At 46.0% G+C, this 24763-nt stretch overlaps 1 protein-coding gene and 1 long non-coding RNA gene across 2 annotated transcripts; both read right to left on the bottom strand.

Moving 5' to 3' along the window:
• Window positions 1-2106: 2106 nt before the first annotated feature.
• On the bottom strand, window positions 2107-8449 carry LOC143673207 (uncharacterized). The gene is made up of 3 exons (XR_013170248.1): window positions 8005-8449; window positions 6878-7033; window positions 2107-2249 (listed from the first exon to the last, which is right to left on the bottom strand). It is a non-coding gene; the product is annotated as an uncharacterized LOC143673207 (long non-coding RNA).
• A 725-nt stretch (window positions 8450-9174) lies between these two features.
• LOC143673206 (uncharacterized) lies at window positions 9175-24580 on the bottom strand. The gene is made up of 6 exons (XM_077147515.1): window positions 24254-24580; window positions 18938-19039; window positions 17091-17715; window positions 13950-14034; window positions 13403-13486; window positions 9175-9629 (listed from the first exon to the last, which is right to left on the bottom strand). The coding sequence occupies exons 3-6, from the start codon at window positions 17101-17103 to the stop codon at window positions 9395-9397; spliced, it is 417 nt and encodes a 138-aa protein (XP_077003630.1). The 5' UTR covers window positions 17104-17715; window positions 18938-19039; window positions 24254-24580; the 3' UTR covers window positions 9175-9394.
• Between the last annotated feature and the right edge of the window lie 183 nt (window positions 24581-24763).

Raw genomic sequence — 24763 nt, 5'->3', positions numbered from 1 at the left:
ATTGTTCTAGCCCTTTGTGCTTTAGATTCACCAGCCATTTACTATGCAGTGCCCCATCCTCCCACAAGGGCCTTTACAAAGACTTTACAAAGCTTATTCTACCTCCATTGCTCTCCTTGTATTCTGAGTTTCAGCTCTTACTGCCAGTGGGCTCTCTTCATGTCTTGGACATTAAGACATTCACTCCTTGTTTTCTTTTCATATCTCCTTTCCAGCTCACTTGTGGGCTTCTCTTCTCCCTTCTTCTTATACTTTAGGGATCTATCCTCAGTTCCTCCCTGTCCCCCCATAACCCTATTATCACCTTATAAACTCTTCTTATTTTAAACAAACCTATGACAAACTAATGCTGCTATTTATTACTATTGATTACTGTCCAATCTCCTTCTAAAACTTAATTTTGGGCCTCATATTCCAACAACCAACTGACTTCTAGATGTTTCCTCTGGGAATGTGCCCAAGGACTTCAAATTCAACATTTCCAAAAACTGTGTCCATTATCTTCTCTTTTAAACTGCTACCTGTTCCTGTATTTCTGCAGTAAATTATTTTTCCACCTGCCTGGTCATCTGTTATCAGAAACTTCAAGAACATCTTTAACTTTGCTTTTACTTACCAGGTCTTCAAGTCCTGTGAAATGAATCTTTAAAGTGCCTATTGGAAAGGTTCTGTCTCTTCCTCATTCCTATTATTTTTGACCTGGTGCAGACATGTATCTCTCTCATCTGAAATACTGTAAAAATCATCTACCTGGTCTACCTTCTAGTTTATTCTCCATTCTTCCCCTAACAGTAAGAATCAAATCAAAGGATTCAATTTAGTGTGACTAATATTTCTGAGAGGAAGGAGCACTTACAAAGGAGGAAAATTCACCCACTGAAATGAAAGTGACATTGATAGACAATTTTCTGGACTTAGTCCTGGCTACTTCACAAAGTCATATTATTTTTAAGTATAGAATGATGATAACAGTGGAAAAAGTAGCAGCAGCTGCAGCCACCACCACCTGCCTACAACAATCTGCAGAATTTTTGACCCTCTGACTGTGAATTTGGCCCAATTCAAACTTTATACACATGATCATTTTAAGTATATGCCTTATGTGAAAGAAGTATTGGTAGTAGTAGATTTCTAAAATTTTATTAATTGTGCAGCACCCATAGCTTCCTAATAGGACCCAGACATTCTTTGGTCACCTACCCTGTAGTGTGCAGAGTTGGTGTGATTTTAAATCAGTAGCCCTCCCCCCAGCAAAGGGGTGGTTACCAGACTCAAGCAAGGCCAAGCAAGGTCAGCGCTAGGACTTTGAAACTCAAATGAGTGGCACAAAGAGGAGAACCTTTGGGCTCCCAATTGCTTGTGTGGTGACACCCGCATTAGATAGTTTAGTAGTGCTTTCAGTCAGACATGCAATGCCGTGCTGATGTTCCTGTCCTGAAGAGCTTCCTGTCTCCAAGCCTGGCTCTACTGCCTCCAGACTTCTGCTCGTTCTTTGAGCTGCCCACCTCTTTCACCAATGACTTCCTTTTCTTCATCTTTCCATTCCCTGTCCCTCCCCTTCTTCTCCCTGTTCATCCTCTTCTTCTCTCCCTCCTCCTCCTCCTCTTCCTCCTGCTCCTCCTCTTCATCTTCACATACATTAGCCAAAGTGGGTTTCAGTTGCTTACAACCATAAACCCCCCACTGATGATGAAATCATCTCACTAAAGCCTTTTGCTTTAGACATCAGAAAACTAAGACCTATCTGTTACTTGCCCCAGGTCATACAGTGACTAAAAAGATACTTTTAATTCTTAGTCAAGTGCTCCTCATAGCAGAGTGTTTCAAGAATGATCCCGAGGCCCAGACTCCCCTGTTTTGAATACCTGGTTCTACCACTTATTTAGCAGAGTGATTTTGGGAAAGTCACTTATCTCCTTCTGCCTTGGTTTTCTCACTTGCAAAATGGGGATGACAATAGCCCCCTGCCTTACAGGTTGTTGTGCAGGTTATATTGATTAATACTGCATGTGTTTTGAACAGTGCCTGCCACGTAGTAAGTACAGTCCAAGTGTTAGGGATTGCTATTGTTATTATTTACACTGTACCAAATGGCCAAATTTTTCCATAGTTTGTCAATTTTAATTGCATTATCCAGGTTTTCATGGTCAAGGAAGTCTCACTCAGATGGATCCAAAGGGCCTGCCCAGCAGCTCACCAGGAAAAGAGTCTGTAGCTTGAGAGCTAACAGTTCATTCTATCTTTTTACTCTGAAAAATAAATCACCAAAAAGAACTGTTACTTTCTTATTTTTTCTAACCAATGCAGTGGACATCAAAGTATAGAATGTTTGACAGGAGGACCAGTTGGTTCTATTTAGGGACACATTATGAATTGTTCATTTTTGACAGAGGGAACAATTCATTACACTTTGTTTATGCAGCACCTCCCGAGAGTCCATTTCTAAGTGGTTCATAAAAGGCTTGTTCTCACTGGAACACATTTGTCCTTCAGGGTTTCCAGGGACTGAAAATTGCATGTACAAACAAAATAAACTCACCCCAAAGGCCAGTAATTTAGATTAACAAAGAGCTATGTTTATACAACTCCATTAACAAAATTCTGCACAGCAAGTTGAACTCAACTTTCTCAGGTCACACAACCATTTCTAAACAAGACCTCATGAAGAATGGTTAGTTTGTGGGGACATGAAATAAGGGGGAATCTTTTCATAGTTCTCATTCCACTGAACCTCTATTACTATGACCCCCTGTTTCTTAGGAAACAGCTCAGAGACTGAAGCAACTCATATCCTGAAGCTTCTCTATCTGTAGAAATTAATTCTGGTCCCTTTATCCATTCATTCATCCTTCAATCCTTCCATTATTTATTCTTCATATTCTTATTTTAAAAATAAGTCTGAAGTAGATGATAGAACTAGTGTCCCAACTAGTTTTACTTACATCTGCTCCCCATTTGGAGAAGTAGGCAGGGAAAAACCATCTGAAGCTGAGTGACACCTCCATTGTATAACAACTTGGAGCTTTTATCTTGATTCACACAACAGCAATGTGAGAGAGATAGGGCTGATTTTTAACCTCTCTTTCTTACAAAGGAACAGAGACCCAGAACAGGTTTAGGCATACCCAATGGAAAGAAGGCTTCCATTTACTGGATATCTACTATGTTCCAGGTATAATACGACATTTTTTCATGTTCATAATCTCTTTGCATCTTCTAGAGAGCATTGTGAAATTGTGTGTGTGTGTGTGTGTGTGTGTGTGTGTGTGTGTGTTTATCCATTTGATAGATAAGGAAATGCTATGGAATTGCAGAGATCATCAGGAAGTGGGAAGCTGAAAAGTCTTAGTCTTTCCATTGGGCCATGCTGCCTCCCCAGAGACCACCTAGGGACCACCCCTCTGTCCACCTGAGCCCCTTGGTGACATCCTGGCCTCTTCCCCTTTTCTCCCAAACTTTCAATGAGAAGAGTCAGAAAGGAAAACCACAACTCCAACACAAATAGTGGAGGAAAGGCCAGAGTCAGAGAAGGGCCCAAGGGAGAGTGTGTCCTATGAAGATAACATTTTCCACCAGGACTGGGGAGCCCAGAGACCATGTGTTCCTCCCAAGCATGCCTTTCCCATTGGTGTTTCCTGACCAGTGCTGGTCAGTCTTTCCTTCCTCATTTATGCTCTGACTCACCAATGATGGAGTTTTGTGTTCTGAAAGGTCTTTGCAAACTTCTCCTAGAATCTGTGCTCTCTTTGGTGCCTGTGCTGGCTCTCATTATTTTCTTTCCTTTCTGGACACATATCTCACCTGACTTAATTCCCATTTCTATATTGGTGTCCCAGAGCTGTACCTGCATCCAGGTCTGGCTTTGAACACCACTGATTCCATTCATACAAGTGCCCAGGGACCTCTCTGCACCTGAAGCTCTCTCCTGAAGTGCCCTACTTTTGCATTCTCTATCTCAGATAACAGCAGCACTCTGCACCTAGTATTTTCTAATTCATTCACTCATTGGAATAGGTATTGATTAACTTATTCTGCAGTCTTTTAAAAATTTTTTTAGTACTTATTTGAGTTAGCAGCAATGTCCTTGATGCTGGTGTATAGAACATAGAAAACAAACCTAATCTTTATGAAGCTTCCAATTCAAGGTGGTATGTCAGTGTGAGATGGGGAGGGGGACTGGAGAGTGGGGCCAGAGTATTAAAGAGAAATTGTAGTTCTGGGCAATCAATTGGTGCTATGAGAGAAGTGAAAGCAAGGTACATCAATGACAGACACCTACCCCAGGTAGGAGCTAGGGGTGGGGTGGAGATGCTTCTCAAAGGAGACAAATGGTTTATTTGTCCTTTCTCCCACATTACCTTAAATGTTTGCCTCTTCTGAATCTTTTCTTCTACTTAGAGGGCTTTCCCCAACATTCTCCCCCGACCTGAATCTCTCAGGCTCTCAAGTCTCAACTCAAAGACTATGTCCTTGACACCTTTCCCCATGCCTGCAGGTGGAATTAGTCGGAGAAATCTTCTCTTTGCATAGTGCTTCTTCCTCCATTATGGTTCTGCTTCTTTCTGCCAGCAGTATGATGAGCTTCCCACACATTCATCTCTGCTTTTAGAGGGTGAGCCTTCAGCTCTTTCTTATGCATCCCTGGGGACCTCCCTGCAACTGTACCAGCTCTTGTGCTTGGCCCAGGGCAGACATGATATTGTTGCATGGTTTTGTCAGGAGTGGGGAGGGGTGTGCATGGTGTCATCAGCACTCTTCCTCATTCAGTCACCTTTGCCACCAAGGAGATGCGTTGCCTGGTGGTTAGTAGTAGAATGCACAGACGGGTGAAACCTGGCCCAGAGAGGGGGTCCCTCATGGTGCCAAAAGCAACTGAGCTAGCTGGCCACCGTAGTCCCATCTATAGTTCAGGGGCTGTTACATAGCAGGTGCTCACTAAATAGTGGTTGGATGAATTCATGAAATGAGAAGTGAAGGTGTGAGTAGAAAGCCTGTTCCTTACTAACCGCTTGCTGTTGCTAGAATAGAATAACAAATCTCTTTCCAACCGCTACTATCACTAAGGTGCTTTAGTTTAGGTTTCCTTTAATCATGCAGTGTATTGAAACTATTTCCTTGGAAGAAAGGAGAAATTGGCAATATATTTTAAGGGTTTACCTTTATGCCAGGCACTGTATCATAGACCTGAGGAGGTAGTGTTTTTATTTTTGTTTTAGAGATGACAATACTGAAGCTTAGAGGCTAAGCTACCTACCAAAGGTCACATAGTTAGCATGCAGCTGAGCTGGAGTTTGAACTACAGCCTGTCTTAATCCATTGCCTGTCTTTTTCAGGGCTCACCCTATAATATTTTTAGTTCATTAAAAGCTGCAATATGTATCTGGCTAAAGCTTCAGCCATCATTTCATTCTATTGCCAGTCAATGCCATTTCATTCCGGTTCCACCAAAACCCCTGAATTGTTATGTTAGACAAGAATTTATTTTTATATTTCATGTATTCAGGAAATACATTTCCCAAGGAATGGAGCAGACTTTTCAGCTCTCTCTGGTAGGTCTCCATGTTGGTGAAGATGGGAGCTGAGTAAGCCATGGGATGTCAGCTCTCCACAAGCCCCTATCTGTCTGTGGCCACCATCAATAAAGCCCTTTAATCAGACCTGTACATTTGGGGCCTGGCTGGTGAGGCACCTGCCATGAAGTACCCCCTCCCCAATAATCAAACTCTGTAAGCTGTGTTGAATGAAATTCTTTCTCCAAGGAGCAGTATATGTTTGTTTGTTGGCATGGTCCTAATGACTTAAAGAAAAATGCTGGAAACTGGGGCTGCACTTGACCCTGAAAGGAACATTGGGCCTTTGTTCAAGAAATGCATTTGCAAAATGGCTTCTGAGTAACTTCTTGGAGCCCTTCATGTTTTATATATCTTTGTAAGCTCTTGGCACTGAAGAACTGAGGTTTTGCTTTTGCTTTTTGCTCCCCAGTGAATTCAACATTGTATTGAACACACTCTCACTCAGTTCTGATAAAATCAACAACTCACAAAGCCAACTTGAGTGGAAATAGCAGGAACAAGAGTAAAATTCACTATCATTTTAGGCTGTTTGGGGGTATAAGTTTTGGAATGTGGGTCTTAAGGTCAGAGCTTTCCCCCTTCCTTCACTGCTATTTTCCTATTTTCTAATGCTCTTTATTCAGCAGTAGCATCACACTTGTTTTTAACAACTGCAATGCTGTTCAGATATACAGCGTTTAAAAATACTTTCCATAGCACCTTCATCCTTTCTATTTTCTTAACAGGATTTTGGGGTAGCCTTGAGAGCTAGAGCTTGGTGGCAGATAGACTCGGGTACCAAATGTGGTTTCCTTCACTTCTGTCTCTTTGGGATGGAGGAAGTTCTAAACCTCTCTGACCTCAGCTACTCTATCTGCCAAAATGGGAATAAGGCTTTTTACCCTAGGTGGTCATGATGGGGATTGAATAAGTGAGGAAGTTGCTAATGTCATGTGTTAACAATCACATCAGAGGAGCTTAAGGAGCACCCTCCTCCCCAGCTCTCCCCTTGCCCTGTCTTCCTTGAAGGGTGAGGACACTGAATGGAGAGAAGTTGATAGGCAGGTGGAAGGGATTGGTTGCAGTGAAAATGCATGATGGATTCTGTGTACAAAAGAGCAGTTCCCTCTCATTTTGCCTCCTTCAGATTCTACTGACTCTAAGTGAGCAGCACCCAGCTTGGCACCTGCCTGTCCTCCACTAGTTTTTGTTTGGCCTGAGTCTCACTGCCCCAGCTGGATGGAAAGCCCCTTGAGGCCAGAATATTTCTGAAATGCCTGCAGCTCCCAGCCTGTGCTTCAACATGGTGGATACACAAGACTTACTTGGAATTTGCAGATTTGCTCAACACTGTAGCCTGAAATATCCAGCACCATATGCCTAGAATATAGCTAAGTGTTCCATAAATATTTGTGGTTCATCAGCAATCATGTATTGAATGTGAATAAGGCAATCTTTGCCCTTGAGGAACTCATGGTCTCCTGGGGAAGACAGACAAACAATTTCAGACCAAAATACACAATTTTATGGATATATGAGAACAGTAGAGAGAGGGCCACAGAAACACAGACAGAAGGGGAAGGGAACTTGGGAGGAGAGCCAGGTGGTTTAGAAGTAGCACCGGGGAGCCTGCTGTAGCTGTCCACTCCTAGGCCTGAGCCACCACCTGTGGAACAAAGATCTGCTCTGTTCACAGAGTGCAGCCCAGGTGCTGCAAAGTAAGGTGCCCACAAGGGAGGGACAGGAAGTACAAGAGGTGAGCATAAGAAAAATCATTAGCTCTCAGCAGTCTATATTTTATTTTCCCATTCTTATCATGGTGCTATGGCGTGGCAGAGACTGTGAACAACAAAAGGTAAATGCTCTCCCCACACTCTGGAGATCCATCCAGTTGGAGCCCACATTCCCACACCTAAATCACATCTTGTGTGGCAGGGACTGGTCCTCTCCAGTGACATGTCTGTTCCTTCTGGGCCAGGGCTCTAAGAAGCATGTTGGGTCGCCCACCACCACTTTCCTTTCACATTCTCAGGCTGAAGGTGCACTGTGGAGACCCTGGAGAGAGGCAGGCACCCAAGGCAGAAGGGGCTGGGGTCCCGGGGTGGGTGTGGGGAGGAAGGTCAGTGACACTGGCCATTGTAAGACTGAGGTGGAAACTTCCATTGCCTTAAGCCCCTGACCCTTGGCAGTTTGTTAATCACAGTGGCTAATGTCACCTTAAATAATACACATGGAGAGAAATATTTTCTCTAAGTACAGAAACAATAAAGTATCATATCATGGAACTGGCACTGAGGTGAATTCTTGAGGGAGGCAACAGGGAGTGGCGGGGAGTGTGGAGAGCTGGAGAGATTTGCTATATATAAGGAAGAGTTTTTAATATGAATGCTTCCAATTTTTAAATCCTAGTTCACTTAAAAACAAACAACAAAACCAATGAAACTGGGCCTACCAAATAAAACCCTTCTATGGGCCCCGCACCTCTTCTCCCGATAGCCAGTGGGTAAACGAGGAACTGGCCACACCCGGGTTGTATTCTGCACTGTTCAGGGGAGTTCAACTGGGCCGCTTCTTGCTTCTCTGCTGACACCACCAGCGACTCTGCACATAAGGAGGCTGTGAGGGTCTCTAGAACACAGTGCTGTTGCAGGTAAGAACACGTGAACCTTTGGTGCCTGCTGGATGAACGTGGAGGGTCACCATTCAGGGCCACTCGGTTTTATGGAGCTGCTGCGGCTGCAAAACCGCTGTGTCCTGCTCAGTCCTCCAACTCCACCCGCTCAGCCTGGTGACTAACTCCATTTTTTACTTGAAGGGAACTTTAGAATATTGAGGGTGGGAAGGAGAACTTTGGGGGTGTCGCCAAGCTCCCGGTTTTCTGCTGGCTGTGAGGTATGGGGCCCAGCATCTAAGTTGGTGGGAACTGGCCCCTTCTTGGGGCCTAGTGGAGAATACAGGGGCTTTTTGGGGACCCTGACCATCTCTAAAGGGACTGGTGCCAATGGGTAGATTCTAACATTTAGCCAGGTGGCTTCGTGCAAGTCGTTTTACCTCTTTGAGACTTGTTTTCCTCAACTGATAAGACGAAGAGGACAGAACTGTCCACCTGGTGGAGGGTGCTAGGAGGGTATTAAAAGGTTAAGTGGGAAGGGCTGTGCGCAGGCGCCGCGTAGGGCCATCCTGGGTGTGGCTGCGGACCAGCTGGAAAGCGTGGGGTGCAGGATGCGGGGTGCGGGGCCGGGTGGCCGCCACCTCGCCCAGGGGTTTGGCCCCAACTGCCCGGCCTGGGATGCGGCTGCCTTTCGGGATGCCCAGAAGGCGGCTCTGTGCAGAGAAGCGAACAACGCTGCCATTGATGCGCCGGCTGGCTGCCCGCAGGGCCCACGTGGGGCAGGGGAGGTGCAGAGCGGTGGGGGAGGCTGCCACAAAGACGCGTGTCCTCCCGCGGCCTCAGCACAAGAAGACAGTTGTTCCGTTCCAGCCGGCGGCCGGCGCAGGCTGTCAAGGCAGCTGAAGGAGGGGAGTTGGCCAAACCACCAGGGAAACCAGCGCGCCCAGGAATGGGCAGGAGATGAGAGCCGCGGGGGGCGGCCCGGGGCACACGCGGTCCTACCTGGGGCACTGCAGCCACACTAGCGCCATTGTCTGCAAGGATCCATGCCAGAGCAAAGGGCGTTCGGCGAAGGTCGCATGCAGACCCCTGTGTTCCCACGGCGGGGCGCAACTTCAAGCCGGCCCTTGTTGCCTGCTGGTGGAGCAGGAGTAGGCGCCCCTTCTGGCTCACATCGGCTCCCTTCTCCTCTTCCCCGCCCCACGCTCTCATCAGCTGCCGTTTTCATTCCTTACAAAGTGAGGGTCCACGTGGCTGCATCTGCTCCCAGCCCCGAGGCCTCAGCCACCCGCTCCCGGGTGCCTTCTCCCCCGCCCCCACGGGATCCCTTCGCTTCCCCTCCTCTGCCGTGTCCAGAGGGCACCTCGAGTTTGTCGCCTGCAAAATGGATCTTGCTATCCTCAGCACCCTGCCCTGGATCAGAGGCATGCCGATTACTCTTTTGGAGAGGATTAAAGGAGGCAGTCCTGGTTAGTGGTAGAGCCGGAGGAAGCAGGGAATTTAACATAACTCAGAATTTGCCAACCATCCAACTATTGTCCATATCAAAGAATTGGGGAGCGGGGTCTGATCGGAATTACAAGGGAGGAACTAAAGGCTCCTTCCCATGCCATCCCTTGGGAACAATTGCTCCAGCACCCATATTGGGTCCCATTGCATACCGGGATGGTTTGGCTGGCACCTGCGCAGAGGTACCCTTAGCCAAACCAGCCCAGTCGCTGTTTTCAACACGTGTCTATTGAAGGCACCGCACATGCCCATCACTGTCAGCCACAGCAGGAGCTGCTGAGACTCCACAGAGAGAATCTGAGCTGCTGCATTCAGCCCCCGATCCTCAAGCGGCCGCCTCCCATTATAGACTGAGTTAGGCAGAAATGCAATGGCCATCGGCTGGGAAGTGCACAGTCCTCCTTCCCAAGAAGCAGGGGGTCCCAGGGGCCTGCACTGCTTCCCGGTCCTTTGGGGGGTCAAGGCCGTCCGCACTGTGCCTGTTGGGCAGTGGGGGTGCCAAGCAGGGGTTTCCCAGCCTGGTCTGGAACAGGAATGGGGCTTTTCTTTTTCCTTCTTTCTTTTTAAACATTAAAAAAACTTTAAAAATTCATTTGCTGAAAGAGGATAAACTCAAAGTGGTAATTTCAGGGTAAAAATTTACAGCATTTTCTTTGACTTTAGGAGGGCAAGCCAGGCCAAGTGGGGCCTGGGAGGGGATTTGCATGGGTGGTCAGAAAGCAACATAAGGTCCAGAGGCAGCTTATAGAAATGCCTGCAGCCCCGTGGGTGATGAATAAATTAGTTTCTATCCCTTCTTTTTCCCTAAGCCTCTCCTGTAACAATTTCATCAAATCAGACTCACTGTCAGCTTACCTTATTTTTTTTTAGTATATGTACTCTAGTAGTTGAGACTTTTATTTTGTTTCCTAATTAGCATCTAAAATTATAGTGTAAATAGATGCATTTGAGTAAAAAATTTAGCTAATGTGAATATTATCCTATTTTCCAGAAAAAACTATTACATTTTTCTTAGGTATCCCTTACAAAATGCTGTCAGCGCATAAACCTAACCTGTTTTTAAAATAGTTCTTTGTCCCTTCCATTTCCATTTCATAATGTAACAAAAAAGCTCTTATGATCCACATGTAATAGCTGCATAGGTTGCTTTGATTTTATTTAGTGAATCTTCCATTATTTTCAGTAATTTTCTACTAAGATGTGGCATGGATGAATAGCATTATATATATATATATATCTTTGCAAATATATCTGCAGAGTCAACTTCAGGAAGTGAAGTTGTTCTGTTACATGGGATGTGCATTTTTATTTTTGAATGATGTTGACAAAATGTCCACCATGGAGGCTGCTTCTAAAGGTGGCTGGAAATAGCTGTTCCTCACCTGCTCATCCACACTGGATATTGTTAGACATTTTAATATTTGGTGATGTGCTAAGTGAATACCGGTGTATCATTGTTTTAATGTGCATTTCAAGTATGTATGAAGTTGAGTGTTTACACATATTAACAATTTTCATGTATTCTTCTCTGAAGTGCTGGCAATCTTTTCCCATTTTTACGTCAGATTTTATATTGGGTTTTTATCTGTTTTTTGCCCTGGTTGTAATAAGCTGCCTCTATGTTGGTGCCCCGTGGTCCTCATCTCCTTGTGTTCTTGTCCTCCTCACCTCTTGTTGTCTCCCTTGCAGTAGGCAGAGCACAGTAGAGTGATGGGTATCTCTCCCCATATTAGGTTCTAAAAGGAAGGGATTCCATCCTGGGCACTTTCCTCTCTTGCCAGTGCTGTCCTCTGTTGGAGCAGTCACCATGCACAGGAGCCCAGACTATGCTACAGGAGTGGTCCTGTGCAGAATGAGGCCCCAGAGGGTGAGGGATGAGACACCCAGCCCACAGTCAGTACCAGCTGCTTCCATGTGCCTGAGCCTCAGGGACAAGGCCCCTCCACCCCGGTCAGGCCTTCAGATGGCTGCAGCCCCAGTGGGGCCAAGAGCAATCTCCTGATGCCCCTGAGCCAGGCCCATCCAGCTTTGCTGCTCCCACATCCCCAGTCTGCAGGAACCAAGATAATACGTACTGGTTGTCTTAGGCTGCTCAGTTTTGGGGTAATTTATTATGTGGAATTAGATAACTAGTACACAGGTGCTGCAAATATTTCCCCAGGAATCCACAGTTTTTTTTGTTTGCTTGTTTTTATTCATGATGACTTTTGTGGTGGAGAAACTGAAAATTTTTATGAGGTTGAATTTATGAACCTGTTCTCCTATAACTTCAGATACATCCAATGAAATGAAGTTGCTAACAAATTTCTGGCTTAATTTTTTTAACTAGAAAACTTATTTTTGAAAATTATTGTGGAAAAAACTGCCTGCGATTGAATACCAAAAGATAACTATAAAAATTTTGATGTGGGTTGTTAAGATGGATTTTCCCATAGATGAGATCAACTTGTATATAGTTCTATATCTTCCTTTACTCCAGTCATTACAATAATTTTACTTGCTACTGCTTATTTTGTGCTGACACCATGCTAATAGTTTAAAAAGCACAGCTCTTTTAGTCCTTACAAAAACTCTTGAGAAAGGCTAATATTATCCTTATTTTAGAGATTAGGAAACTCATACTCAGGACAGCTAAGCTGAGGTCTGGCAGTGGACAGCTGAGTTAGAATTTAAATGCAGGTCTGTTTTTCTAAAGTGCTGAACTCTTAGGATATATTGATTCTTAATATTAACATTAATTCATGGGTATGGTTTTTGTGTGTCATTGAACGTTCTTTGAAATCATTATTTTAAGAGCTAGTAATATTACTTCAAAAGGCATGTCACAATTAATTTAACCTTTCTCCTCTCTTTGGAAATTTTGGGTGATTTCAATTTCTGTAAATTTTTAACAGCAGTGTAATGAATGTTTGTAGTATGTAAATCTCCCTTTCTTTTCTTGGTTCCTAGAAGGAGAATTACTGGGTCGAAGGGTATAAATATTTTCAGGACTCTCTAAACGCATGCAGTAATGTTCCCTGATAAACAATATCAAAGAGACCTAATTCAAATCACAACCTAGCATAGCCAATGCAAGTATGACTGCTTATCAGGAACAAGAAAGATGAAGTTTTTTCCTTCATCTTCGCAAGTGCAATCTCTTTGATGGGGAATCCAGAAAACTACGGGGAAGTTGAGCTGACCTGCTCTCAATCTCTGGCTTCGCCTTTCATTGGTTGCCTGGCTTTAGGCAAGTTAATTAACCTCCTTAGACTTCAGGTACCTCATTTGTTGTTGTGAAGATTAAATATGCTAATGAATGGAAAATGCCCAGAAAAACACATTCTCAAGCTCAACCCCTTCATGTGGATGTGACACTGTCAGCAGGGCCTGTGCTGGGCACCTCAAGGGCCTCATCAGAAGGGCCTTCCTGCCCGTGCAATCCTACAGAGGAGGCCTCGGAGAAAGGTCAACAGCATGGCTGGAGGCCAGAGCCACAGGGTCCACAGAGCAAGAGGCAGTGCGTGTGGCCAGGGGTCTGCCCTCGTCACTGCCCAGGAGAATGTGCCAAGACACCTGTACCGGGCCAGCACCTCCCACCTCACCTGCCTAACTCCAGCACCTCCTGCTTCATCAGTCTGCTGCCAGCACCTCCCACCTTACGCGGTCCACCACCAGTACCTCCCACCTCCCCTGCCCACCACCAGCACCTCCCGCCTTACCTGTCCGCCATCAGTACCTCCTGCCTTACCTGTTGGCCACCAGCACCTCTGTGCTCTCCTGGTGTTTGACCCTGGGAGGAGCTGGCCATGCACTACCAGGCTGAGGTATTCTCCTAAAGCCAAAGGTGCAAGCACCAAAAAGGATACAAGTTGCACATTTCAAAGCAGACAAGAGAAAACCAGGCTAACATCAATACCAGTTTTCACACCAGCATCTTGCTGGATGTGACATACGCTACAGGATATTCTAAACATTGCACCAACCTGAAAACTTAAAAAATATTCATTTTTAATCTTATATTTCAGGGTACAAAACCTAATTTTATTTAATATAACTATCAGTAATCAAAGAACAATGAGGTTAAGCCATAATTATGGATTTCCCTAAATCTCTAGAATGTTCTACATGTAGTTACTTATACCTCAACAGTAGAAAAATTATACAAACTGTTCTTTCTTTGTACAATATTTCCCCATAATTAAGTTCAAGCATTAAATAAGTAGCCAATGATATAGTAAAAAGCTGTGTCCCAGTCGTGACTGTCCTCCCAGGTAAGGGGTAAAAGGCACACGGACCTGACGCTGGATGAGAGCTCGTTGGGGGTTTCCACATTCTCCGAGGCTTCTGACCTATCCTGGACAGCACGTCTGCCTTCTCCTTCTGCACAGGACAATTTGGACAGAGTTCACAAAGGAAGAAACACAACACCACTTGAAAAGACAGCAATCAATAACTGCAAAGATAAAGGAGCTATTTTTTTTCACCCATCACTTTCAAAAAGATAAAATAGACTTTTGATGTTCAAATTGGGTGAGGGTTTGAGAAAAAGGGCACCCTCAAGCCCTGGAAATATGAACGGCTCAATGTTTCTAGAAATCAAAATTCAAAAGGTGGCCAATCAATTCAACAGTGTAAGTGGGAAGAAACACAGCCTGAGCAAAGAAACGGACACAAATGCAACCACACCTCCAACAAGGTGCACACCCCGTGAGTCACCTCGTCATCGCCACAACACTGGCAGAAGGTGACCATTAAGTAAGTGGCACACTGACCGCCCTCTGGCTTGCCAGCCAGGAAGCTGTCCATGGCCATGGCAGCCCCAGGTTGGCACTGTACGGGCAACGCAGGCTGGCAGCACACCTGGCAGTGACACACACATGCGCCTAGGAGTGACACACACAACGCCTGGCAGAGACACGCACATACATCTAGTAGTGACACACACATATGCCTAGTAGCGACACACACATGACTGGTAGTGACACACACATACGCCTAGCAGTGACACACACATACACCTGGCAACAACACACACCTTGTAGCAACACACACACATAATGTCAGGCAGCAACACATACATACATCTGGTAGTGACACACACACATGCCTAGTAATGACACACACATATGCCTAGAAGCGACACACACATAACACCAGGCAGTGACACATACCTATGCCTAGCAGTAACACACATGTAATGCCAGGCAGCGACACATGCATATGCCTAGTAGTAACACACACGTAATGCCTAGTAGTGACACACATATACACCTGGCAGTAACACACACATATGCCTGGCAGTGACACACACATATGCCTAGTAGCAACACACACATAACGCCAGGCAGTGACACATACATACACCTAGTAGTAACACACATGTAACACCTAGTGGTGACACACATATACACCTGGCAGTGACACACACATATGCACAGTAGTGACATACACATACCAGGCAATGACATACATACACCTAGTAGTAACACGCACATAATGCCTAGTAGTGACACACACATATGCCTGGCAGTGACACACACATAACTCTGGCAGCAACACACACATATGCCTAGTAGTGACACACATATGCCTGGCAGCGACACACACATATGTCTGGCAGTGACACATACATGTGCCCCTGGATGAAGCCCACACCCAGCAGCATGGGGCTGACCGTGCTTTTCCATTTTCTTCTTCAGGTTCCTCTCTGCTTATCTATTTATTTACTACTTTGGGTATGTACCATATTCTTCTTAGAATCTTATATGTTTTCCTTATTTTGATAAAAAGAATGTAATCAATAAATAGCAAACCAAAGTATTAAAAGAATTATATTTACTTAATTATTTAAAGTAAAAGATATTTATGCTTTACAGAGCAGCAAAAATAAATCAGAATTTGAGCACTGGAAATACACTCTGAAAAAAACTCCTAGTATGTATTATTTTTAAAATTAAAATGTAAATTAAATCTTAAATTGGTATAGTCAAGATACATTTTCCTAGGACATCATGATGAGTGAAGAAAGCCCTCTTCAAAAGGACAAATACTGTATCATGTTACTTATATGAAATAAGTACAATATGCAAATTCATAGTCAGAAAACAGAATGCATGTTCCAGGGCCAGGGGGGTGGGGGGGCAGTGCCCGGTGGAGCTGGGCTTGGGCGTGGGGCAACGGAAAGGCCTGGGCAGCGGCAGCGGCAGCGTGGCATGGGAACCGCGTACCTGAATGCTTCAGGCTCTACGTGTCACCAGAACAAACACTTTTACAAACCTTCAAGCTGCACAACACAAACAGTGAACGCAAATGTAAACCATGGACTCCAGTTAATAGGACAATTACAATAATATTGTCTTACTAATCATAACAAAGATGCCACACTAATTAAACTGTTAATAACAGATAAAACTGTAAGTGTGTGCGGAGGGGTACACAGGAACTCTGCACTCTCTGTGTAATTTTCCTGTGTATCTACAAATCCTCTAATAGAAAAAAGATGCTTCCTGAAGTTACTTTCACTGATGCAATGTAATAATGTAAAATATAAATCTGCAATTGCATTCCTATTTCTATAAATGTATACAATTTATACCAAACATATTTTTTTTAATTTTCAAATTTTTTTAAAAACATAACAACATACAAACATGAACATTCTTACCATATGATCTTGGTATTGTGGGGGGTCAGGAGCAATAAATCAGGCAATAAATCAGGCCCTAGCAAGAAGAAGGTATCCGGAGTCACAAGATCCAGGGCAGGAAGTTCCCAAGAGTTAAAAATTGAACAATAATCATTGTTAAGAAAGAAAAAGAATGGGATGTATTGTGCAAGAGCAAATGGCATTTCTCTGCTTCTGTAGATAAGATTGCTTCTTTACAGCTGCAAACCAAGATGTGGCTCAAAAAAGATAATGTCCTTTTTCCTGCTTCTGTGGATAAGCTTGTGGTCTTTACCTTTATAAGCCCCCCTTGAGAACTCCTCGGGACTGCTCTCTGATTCCTCCTTCTTGAGTTTCAGAGGCAGTGGCCAGCCACCGGCTAATAAAGACTCCTAATTGGCTTGCAAATTGCTTTGACTTGTGTGGTCTCTCTTCTGGTGCGCCCCACAACAGTATATAATCAATAATTCACAATATCATCACATAGTTGTATATTTATCACCATGATCACCTCTCAGAACATTTGCATCAATCCAGAAAAAGAAATAAAAAGAAAAAAATTTGTACATACCATACCCCCAACCCTCCCCCTCACAGATCACTAGCATTTCACTCTACTAAATTTATTTTAACATTTGGTCCCCCATTATTCATTTATTTTTAATCCATATGTTTTACTCATCTGTCAATAAGGTAGATAAAAGGAGCACCAGACACAATGTTTTCACAATCACACAGTCACATTGCAAAAGCTGTATCATTATATAATCACCTTCAAGAAACATGGCTACTGGAACACAGCTCTACATTTGCAGGCAGTTCCTTCCAGCCTCTTCATTACACTTTTATTAAACAGGTGATATCTATTTAATGCATAAGAATAACTTCTTGACTCTGTTTGGAATCTCTCAGCCATTGACACTTTATCTCATTTCGCTCCTCCCCATTTTGGTCGAGGTTTTCTCAGTCCCTTGATGCTGAGTCCCAGCTTGTTCTAGGAATTTTGTCCCATGTTAACAGGAAGGTCCACACCCCTGGGAGTCGTGTCCCACAGAGGTAAAGGGCAATGAGTTTGCTTGTTGTGGTGGCTGAGAGAGAGGCCACATCTGAGTAACAGAAGAGGTTCTCTGGGGGTTATTCTTTGGCCAAATTTTAAGTAGGCTTAGCCTATCCTTTGCGGGGTTAAGTTTCATATGAACAAACCCCAAGATTGGGGGCTCAGCCTATTGCTTTGGTTGTCCCCACTGTTTGTGAGAATATCAAGAATTCTCCACTTGGGGAAGTTGAATTTTCCCCCTTTCTTGCCATTCCCCCAAGGGGACTTTGCAAATACTTTTTTATTCACTTAAATATATTTATTTCAGTCCATTTCTTATGTCCATCACTGGTGGAGTCACCTAAAAAGAAGCACATATCAGAAAGTTAACATTTATGTTAGCAAACCTTGAAATATTAAATGAGCATCACAGGATTTGAGAATAACACATGTAAATAAGTAATTATGGATCTGTACTAGGAAAAAAGCAACCATTTCCTCTTAGCTGTTTTTCCAGTTCCTACCATCATTTTATTTTCAAAGATGGAAAGCCAAAGGCCAATAAAAACTATGAATTGTAACACGGTATTAGGTAAAAACACAGGAGGAAAATGTATCATAGAGATAACATCAGACCAATAACTAGACAATGCCCATGAGACCGTGGGAGTGGGCGTGGGGCAGGAGAGCTGGGGCCTGCCCCCTCCGTCCTGACCACCTTGTGGGAGTGTAAACCTCTACCCACCGAGGGCCTCCAGGAGCAGCTGCCCAGCAGCTTCTCACCAGGAGAGGACAGCGCTCCAGCTTCCCGTGGCCTCCTTCAGCCTTCAACCTTCTGCCAGGACCCTCTCCTGCAGGGCTGCTCCTGGGTGCTGGGGCCTGACTGGGGGTTCCCTCAGCACTCAGGAGATCGGAGAGGTGGAGGCCAGGCCCACAGAGGGACAGAGCAGAGCCTACACTTTCAGAGGGGCTCCCTCAGTCCCCATTCCCCTTGACCACCAGCCTCCACGCGGCCCAACCCCCTGCCCACCCCCTGTTCACTCAGGCCCCCCCTGGCACTCCTCCATCCCTCACAGCCCAGCCTCTGCCCCCCCCCCCCCAGCATCCTCCACAGGGTGAGGGAGATACATGAAAGAGAGAGAAAGGAAGAGGGAGGGAGGAAGGGATGGCAAATGTGGCAAAATATTAAAAGTTGTTGGGCCTGGGTATCTGGGTGGGGGGTGTTGGAGTTCTCTCTGTGGGTTTTGTATTATTTTTGCAATTGTCCTCTCAGTTTGAAATGATTTCAAAACGCAAAACTTTTTTTTTTTTTAGTGCTCTGTGAGCATGAAGTCAGGGTGTGCCTGGCTTGGCTTGCAGGGCCCCACACGATGACCCCCCACTTTCTCAGGCAGCCTCGGGATGTGTCCTGCAGCCCCAGGAATGCATGTGGGGTGGCGAGCCCGGGGCCCCCCTGCAGGAGGCTCGGCCGGCCCCTGGAGCCCCGCGACCCAGGAGAAAATGGGGCTACACCATGGCCTCCCTCTGGGGCACGTCCCCCACATCCCCTGGCAGGGAGAGAGCAGGGCAGGGCCTCGTCTTACCTTTCTGTCTCACCACGGGGTCTGCCTCCAGAGTCTCACGCCACAGACCAGTCAAATTCTCATCTGAAACACTAGATGAATGGGTATTAGCTTCTTTTGCTCCTGACAAAACAGTTTAAAATTGGTCATTAAGGGGTGCCCTTGGGCAGGTGCAGGGCTTCACCAACCCACGACACTGACTTATCTATGTCTCCTGTGCTGCAGCTCCCAGAGGCTCCCTGCCCGGGTTGCAGCTATGGGGTCAGGAGGAAGGGCAGGGGCGCCCCAGGCTGGGAGCAGAGCCCCGGGCCCCGAGCCCACTGGCAGCCCGGCCCACGGCCCCTCCGCTTCTCGTCTCCAGACCCATCACCCACAGTCACCGCACTTGCCTACCCAGGCCCAGGAGCTGAGCAGCACAGAGAAGCAGCCGATGGGGAAGCAGAGGAGAAGGAGGCCGATGGGGAAATGGAGGAGAAGGAAGCCGACGGGGAGAAGGAGGCCGACGGGGGAACGGAGGAGAAGGCGGCCGACGGGGAGAAGGAGGCCGATGGGGGAACGGAGGAGAAGGCGGCCGACGGGGGAATGGAGGAGAAGGCGGCCGACGGGGGAAAGGAGGAGAAGGCGGCTGACGGGGGAACGGAGGAGAAGGAGGCCGACGAGGAGAAGGAGGCAGACCGGGAGAAGGCGGCCGACGGGGGAACGGAGGAGAAGGCTGCCGACGGGGCAGCGGAGGGGAAGGAAATCATCCTTGGCACCGTGCGAGCGGAGCGCTGCACACATGGCCTCCCACACCCCTTGGCACTGTGCGAGCGCTGCACAAATGGCCTCCCACACCCCTGGCTACAGGTGACCCACGATGTTCCAAAGTTTATGAAAACGGGGTGGGGGGAATCGGGTTCCTGGGAAATAAAATATTCCTCCTACCAACAGCAAAAGTGTGGGTGGGAGGTGGGGGGGGGTGCCAGAGAAACAGGTTTGGATCATGGTGGAATCCAGAGCTGGAAAACAAACCCATTCACTAAGCCCAGGACTCATGAGAGGAAACCAGAAGACAGAAATAACATTGTAGCATGTTCCCTTACCTAAAACACAGATTTATAATCTTTTAAAACTAGTCAAAGAAGTAGTTTATACCAGAATCAACCTGTCATTAGCTATCACAGAACTGCTTTATTTATGTACAAAATGCATAAATTAGATGACAATTTTCCAAGGAAATTTTTTCAACCTATAATTTATACTGAAAAATCTATAATTTTTTCAATCTATGATAATACTGACTTAAACAGTTTGATTCAAATGGTTAATTACTTATGATATTTTATGGAGGGCAGCCAAAGTTTCTAAAAAACAGTTCTAAAAATAAATGCAGATTTGGCTGCTAACCATTATCAACTTTGGAAGAAAATACCCTGATTATTTTAAGTTCTGTTGTATTTTATTTGAAAGTGCCAAGCATTTTCTAGACTCAACGATGAACCTATGAGCACAGAAGGGAGAGCGCGTGTGCACGACCTTGTTTCTGCAATTCAAGGACACTCTGCACGACTTCACCTTTCCACAGCTCTAGGGTGTTCTTAGATAAGCTTCCCCAACCCCCAAACTTAACAAACAGAAAGAGCCCCAGACAGCCTACACATCCACTGACAGTACCATGAACACCACAGAGGGCAGACTAGCCAGCTTGCCAAATAGCAGTTTTAAAAGAAAAATAATACACTTATTAAAAAAATTAACATGACTGAGATGGCATAAAATGACAGACATGACAGAATACGCTGCCTGGAATGATGTGGTGCCCAGTGACCATGGGGTTAGGCTGGGACCTTGGGGCCACAGGGGCCCCCATGTGGGGCAACAGTGAGAGGTACTTGGGCTGTGCTGCAGGCAGGGCGCATGGCCCTGGGCACAGGGTCCCCTACAGGCCACTGTCCATTCTCGGAGCTGGGTGGTCAGACCCACACCTGCATCACATGCCCGGCTGATGACACGGCCATGCCTAGGCCAAGGGCATGCGTGCCCAGGGCTCTCCACTGGCCAGCAGGGTGCAGCCTGAAGCACGGGCACCCAAGTGAGCAGGTGACGATGGTCAAGCAAATACGGACCCATGTCTAAAAAGAGGGTGGCGAGAGAGGCGAGTGCCACCACAAGCAACCGTGAAAAGAGGCCAGAAGAGTGGACACTCTGCAGGACAAAACCCAATCTCTCCAAAAAAGTCAATGCACTGGGCATAAAAGGGTGCCAGAGGGGGATGTTACAGAAATGAAAAGAATAATAAAAACACAATATGGTTAGCTTATTTGGATCCTGGTATCTTTTGTTTAAAAAAAAGAAACATGGAAAATATTTGTGAGGTAATCAGAATACAGCCTGGATTTTAGATGCTATTGGAGGATAACCCTTCTGAGGAGTGTGACCAGGGTTTATGGCTATGGAGGATGTCTTTTTTTTTTTTTCAACTACAGGCCTAAGTATTTTGAGGTAAAGTGACAGGATATCTTTAATATACTCTGAAATGGTTCATACAAATATAGAGCTATTGTGGAAACACTATGGATGTGCTGGTTTGAAAGGATGTATATCCCCTAGAAAAGCGATGTTTTAATCTAAATTCCATTTTGTAAAAACAGAATAATCCCTATTCAATACTGTATGTAATTAGATCATCTCCCTGGAGATGTAACCCAATCAAGAGTGGTTGTTAAACTGGATTAGAGGAGATGTGTCTCCACTCATTTGGGTGGGTCTGGATTAGTTTCTGAAGTTCTATAAAAGAGGAAACATTATGGGAGATTCGGATAGCACAGAATCCTGCAGCACCATGAAGCAGAGAGCCCACCAGCCAGTGACCTCTGGAAATGAAGAAGGAAAATGCCCCCTGGGGAGCTTCATGAAACCGGAAGTCAGGAGAAGAAGCTACCAGATGATGGCGTGTTTGCCATGCGCCCTTCCAGATGAGAGAGAAACCCTGACTGTGTTTGCCATGTGCCTTCTCACTTGAGAGAGAAACCCTGAACTTCATTAGCCTTCTTGAACCCTGGATGCCTCAGATTGGACATTTCCATAGACTTGCTTTAATTGGGACATTTTCTCGGTCTTGGAACTGTAAACTAGCAACTTATTAAATTCCCTTTTTAAAAAGCCATTCTGTTTCTGGTATATTGCATTCTGGCAGCTAGCAAACCAGAACAATGGCAAAGCATTAGAATTACTAAATCTAGGTGAGAGGTGTACAACTATAAATGTACCATTCTTCCTTTTCTTCTGTATTTTTCATAATGAAAAAATTTGAACACTAAAGCAAAATAAAATAAGGGAACCCAGGCAAAATAAAGATCTGGCTTAACACCCCAGAAGCACCTGAAGCTGTCAAACAGCTGCAAAGAGAATGAGGAACCACAGGCAGCATGTGTCACAAAACAGGACTTGGGGAGAAACTGCTCATGTTTTGCAATAGAGATGGATAAATTCCCTGCTGAATTCTCCTACCCACGTGACAAGGCAAAGCACCGGCTGAACCCACCAACACCTTCCAGCCGAGGCAGCAGCACCATGTGGGTTGGACATGGGCACAGGTGGCAGTCTGGGCTGTCGGCAGTACCCACGCCATCCTCCTGCGCAGCCCGAGGAACAAATACTCCCTGGGGTGACAGGCCCACTCACCAGGCCGACAGCACGGAGACAGGAGACATGGAGGGAGAAGAACACCTGCCGGCCAGTGCTGAGTGGCCAGGTCAGAGCATCTGCGATAGGATGGCCGGGCAGGGCCTGGGTGTGGCACTTGCCCTGGGCCTGGGCAGAGGCAGGGCTGAGGGGAGCAGGGTCTGGAGGGAGGGGCTGCCCATGCAGGGGCGACAGGCTTCATGCCAGCCTCCTGTCCGGAGAGCTCAGGTGAGAGACCACTTGTGCTGTGCTCTGGGTGCCTCAGCGATGGGGCCCACACTGCTTCTGCACTGAGAGCTGGGCTCTGTGAGGAGCACAGCGGGTTCCTAGGAAGCGCTTCCCTTCGCTTCACTCCCACTCGTGCTCTCAGCAGGTCTCTGCCATGCCCCCACACCCAGGTAACCTCGCGGGCAGATGCAGGGGGTCCTGGGACAGGCCTGCAGGTACACACAGCCCCGCATTTACCCATTTCACCCCCATGAGCAAACTGGCTCAGAAAACCTCCTGTGCTTCCCGCTCATGACTGCAGAGCTGGAAGAAGAGGGGCTGGGTGCAAGGCTGGTCAGCCTGACGCTGCCACCCACTCTGCCCACTGGCCTCAGCTGCAGATCACCAGGACGCTGCAGCTACCCAGCTGCCCTCCCAGGGCCATGTCCCCAGGAGCTGCCCCCTGCCTGCTTCCCTCTCCTGTAGCCCAGGACAACCAGGGTGTTTCCCACTGCGGGGCCCTCGGCTGAGACAAGCTCTGAGAAAAATAAAATGTACTGTCACAAACGTGGTTTGCCCCCTACATGCACATCCACAGCTCTCATAGGTGAGAAGTGACTCTGCTCCACTCCAACACCCTTTCCTCATCATCCCAGATGGCCGAGGATCTGAGGAACCACACAGCTGCAGCCCATGTGGAATAAATGACCATGCTCACCTTCAACTGGACCTGCTGTGCCGGTTTACAAACACATTCCCTTGCAGGAAAGGCATGCGGAAGGGGGAATGCCCATTACCCTAGCTACGGCAACCCAAAGCCAAGTGAAAGTCAGACACATACAAGGCAGGTTCAGTCTTGAGCAAGACAAATGTCATTCAAGGATTCTAACATTTCCTGAAGAATTTAGTCAAAATCACACAAGACCAGGTTGCAGATGTTGATCCCCAAATTAGCCCTTTTGAAACCCGACAGGCACTGGTCTGATTCTTCCCAGGCAGCCGAGGCGAGGACTTGCCAGCAGGCGCACACCAGCCTTACACACAAACCGGCAGACAACAGCATCGACTCCCCAGTGGGGCACAAGCACTTCAAAAATCCTTACTGTGCAACATTTCCCTCATATAACACAGCAGAAGAGGCTGGAGATTTAAAAAAAATAATAATTTCCTCATCTAATCAGCCACACCATTTTATAAAATTCCAACAGCAAGATGAAGAAAGCATTTTTATTTAGATGTAAAAGTAAATTAGGTATATTTAAAATTAAAGATTTAACTTAGAGCCGAGTTATTCTTTACTATATAACTTAGCAAACTGAAGCAAATAAAATATCAAGTCATCTGAGTGGTAAAAAATCTGATGAACATTAGTTAGAAAAATCAAAAATAATTTAGAACTATAGTGAAATGTAAATACTTCAAATCAAAGTATTGAGGAATTTAAACTAAAGAATATAGATTTCTTACCTATTTATGAAATTGTAGATTCCTGATCTGGTTCATTATTTAATCCAGACACTATGGGGTCTAAAATTTTAGCTGAAACATTATCCTCCTTTCTTCCTGACATAAAATAGTTAACAACAGATTAAAATATTGTAATGGCTTCTGGTTTCTGCATTTGGTTGCTTTAGTTCAGTTTTATAGGAGCTTCAAGTCAGGGTCACCAATTGTCCTGTCTACCCCAGTGGTCAATTCTCAGCCTCACGAAACGGGCCCTCTGCAGTGCTTCCAGGCTACCCCACCCTCCTTCCGGAAACGGCCCTCCCCTGTGCTGGCTGTCCCCCCCACTTGCTCCCCTTCCACCCTGTGAACCTCTCTGAGCTCCCTGAGCCCCCTCTGTACCGAGACCCACCCCGGGTTACCACGTGAGGGCCCGTGCCTGCCCAGAGCAGCATCCAGTTCTCTGGTTTACCTTGAGTTTACCCAACTCTCTGCCCTGAGATCCAGACCTGCACATCCAACTGTCAACACATC

This window comes from Tamandua tetradactyla, unplaced genomic scaffold (genome assembly GCF_023851605.1).
Source record: "Tamandua tetradactyla isolate mTamTet1 unplaced genomic scaffold, mTamTet1.pri scaffold_191_ctg1, whole genome shotgun sequence".
In the NCBI taxonomy this organism is placed as follows: Eukaryota; Metazoa; Chordata; class Mammalia; order Pilosa; family Myrmecophagidae; genus Tamandua; species Tamandua tetradactyla.
Note: the sequence above shows the minus strand (reverse complement) of the source record. Positions and strands in the feature narration are given on the sequence as shown.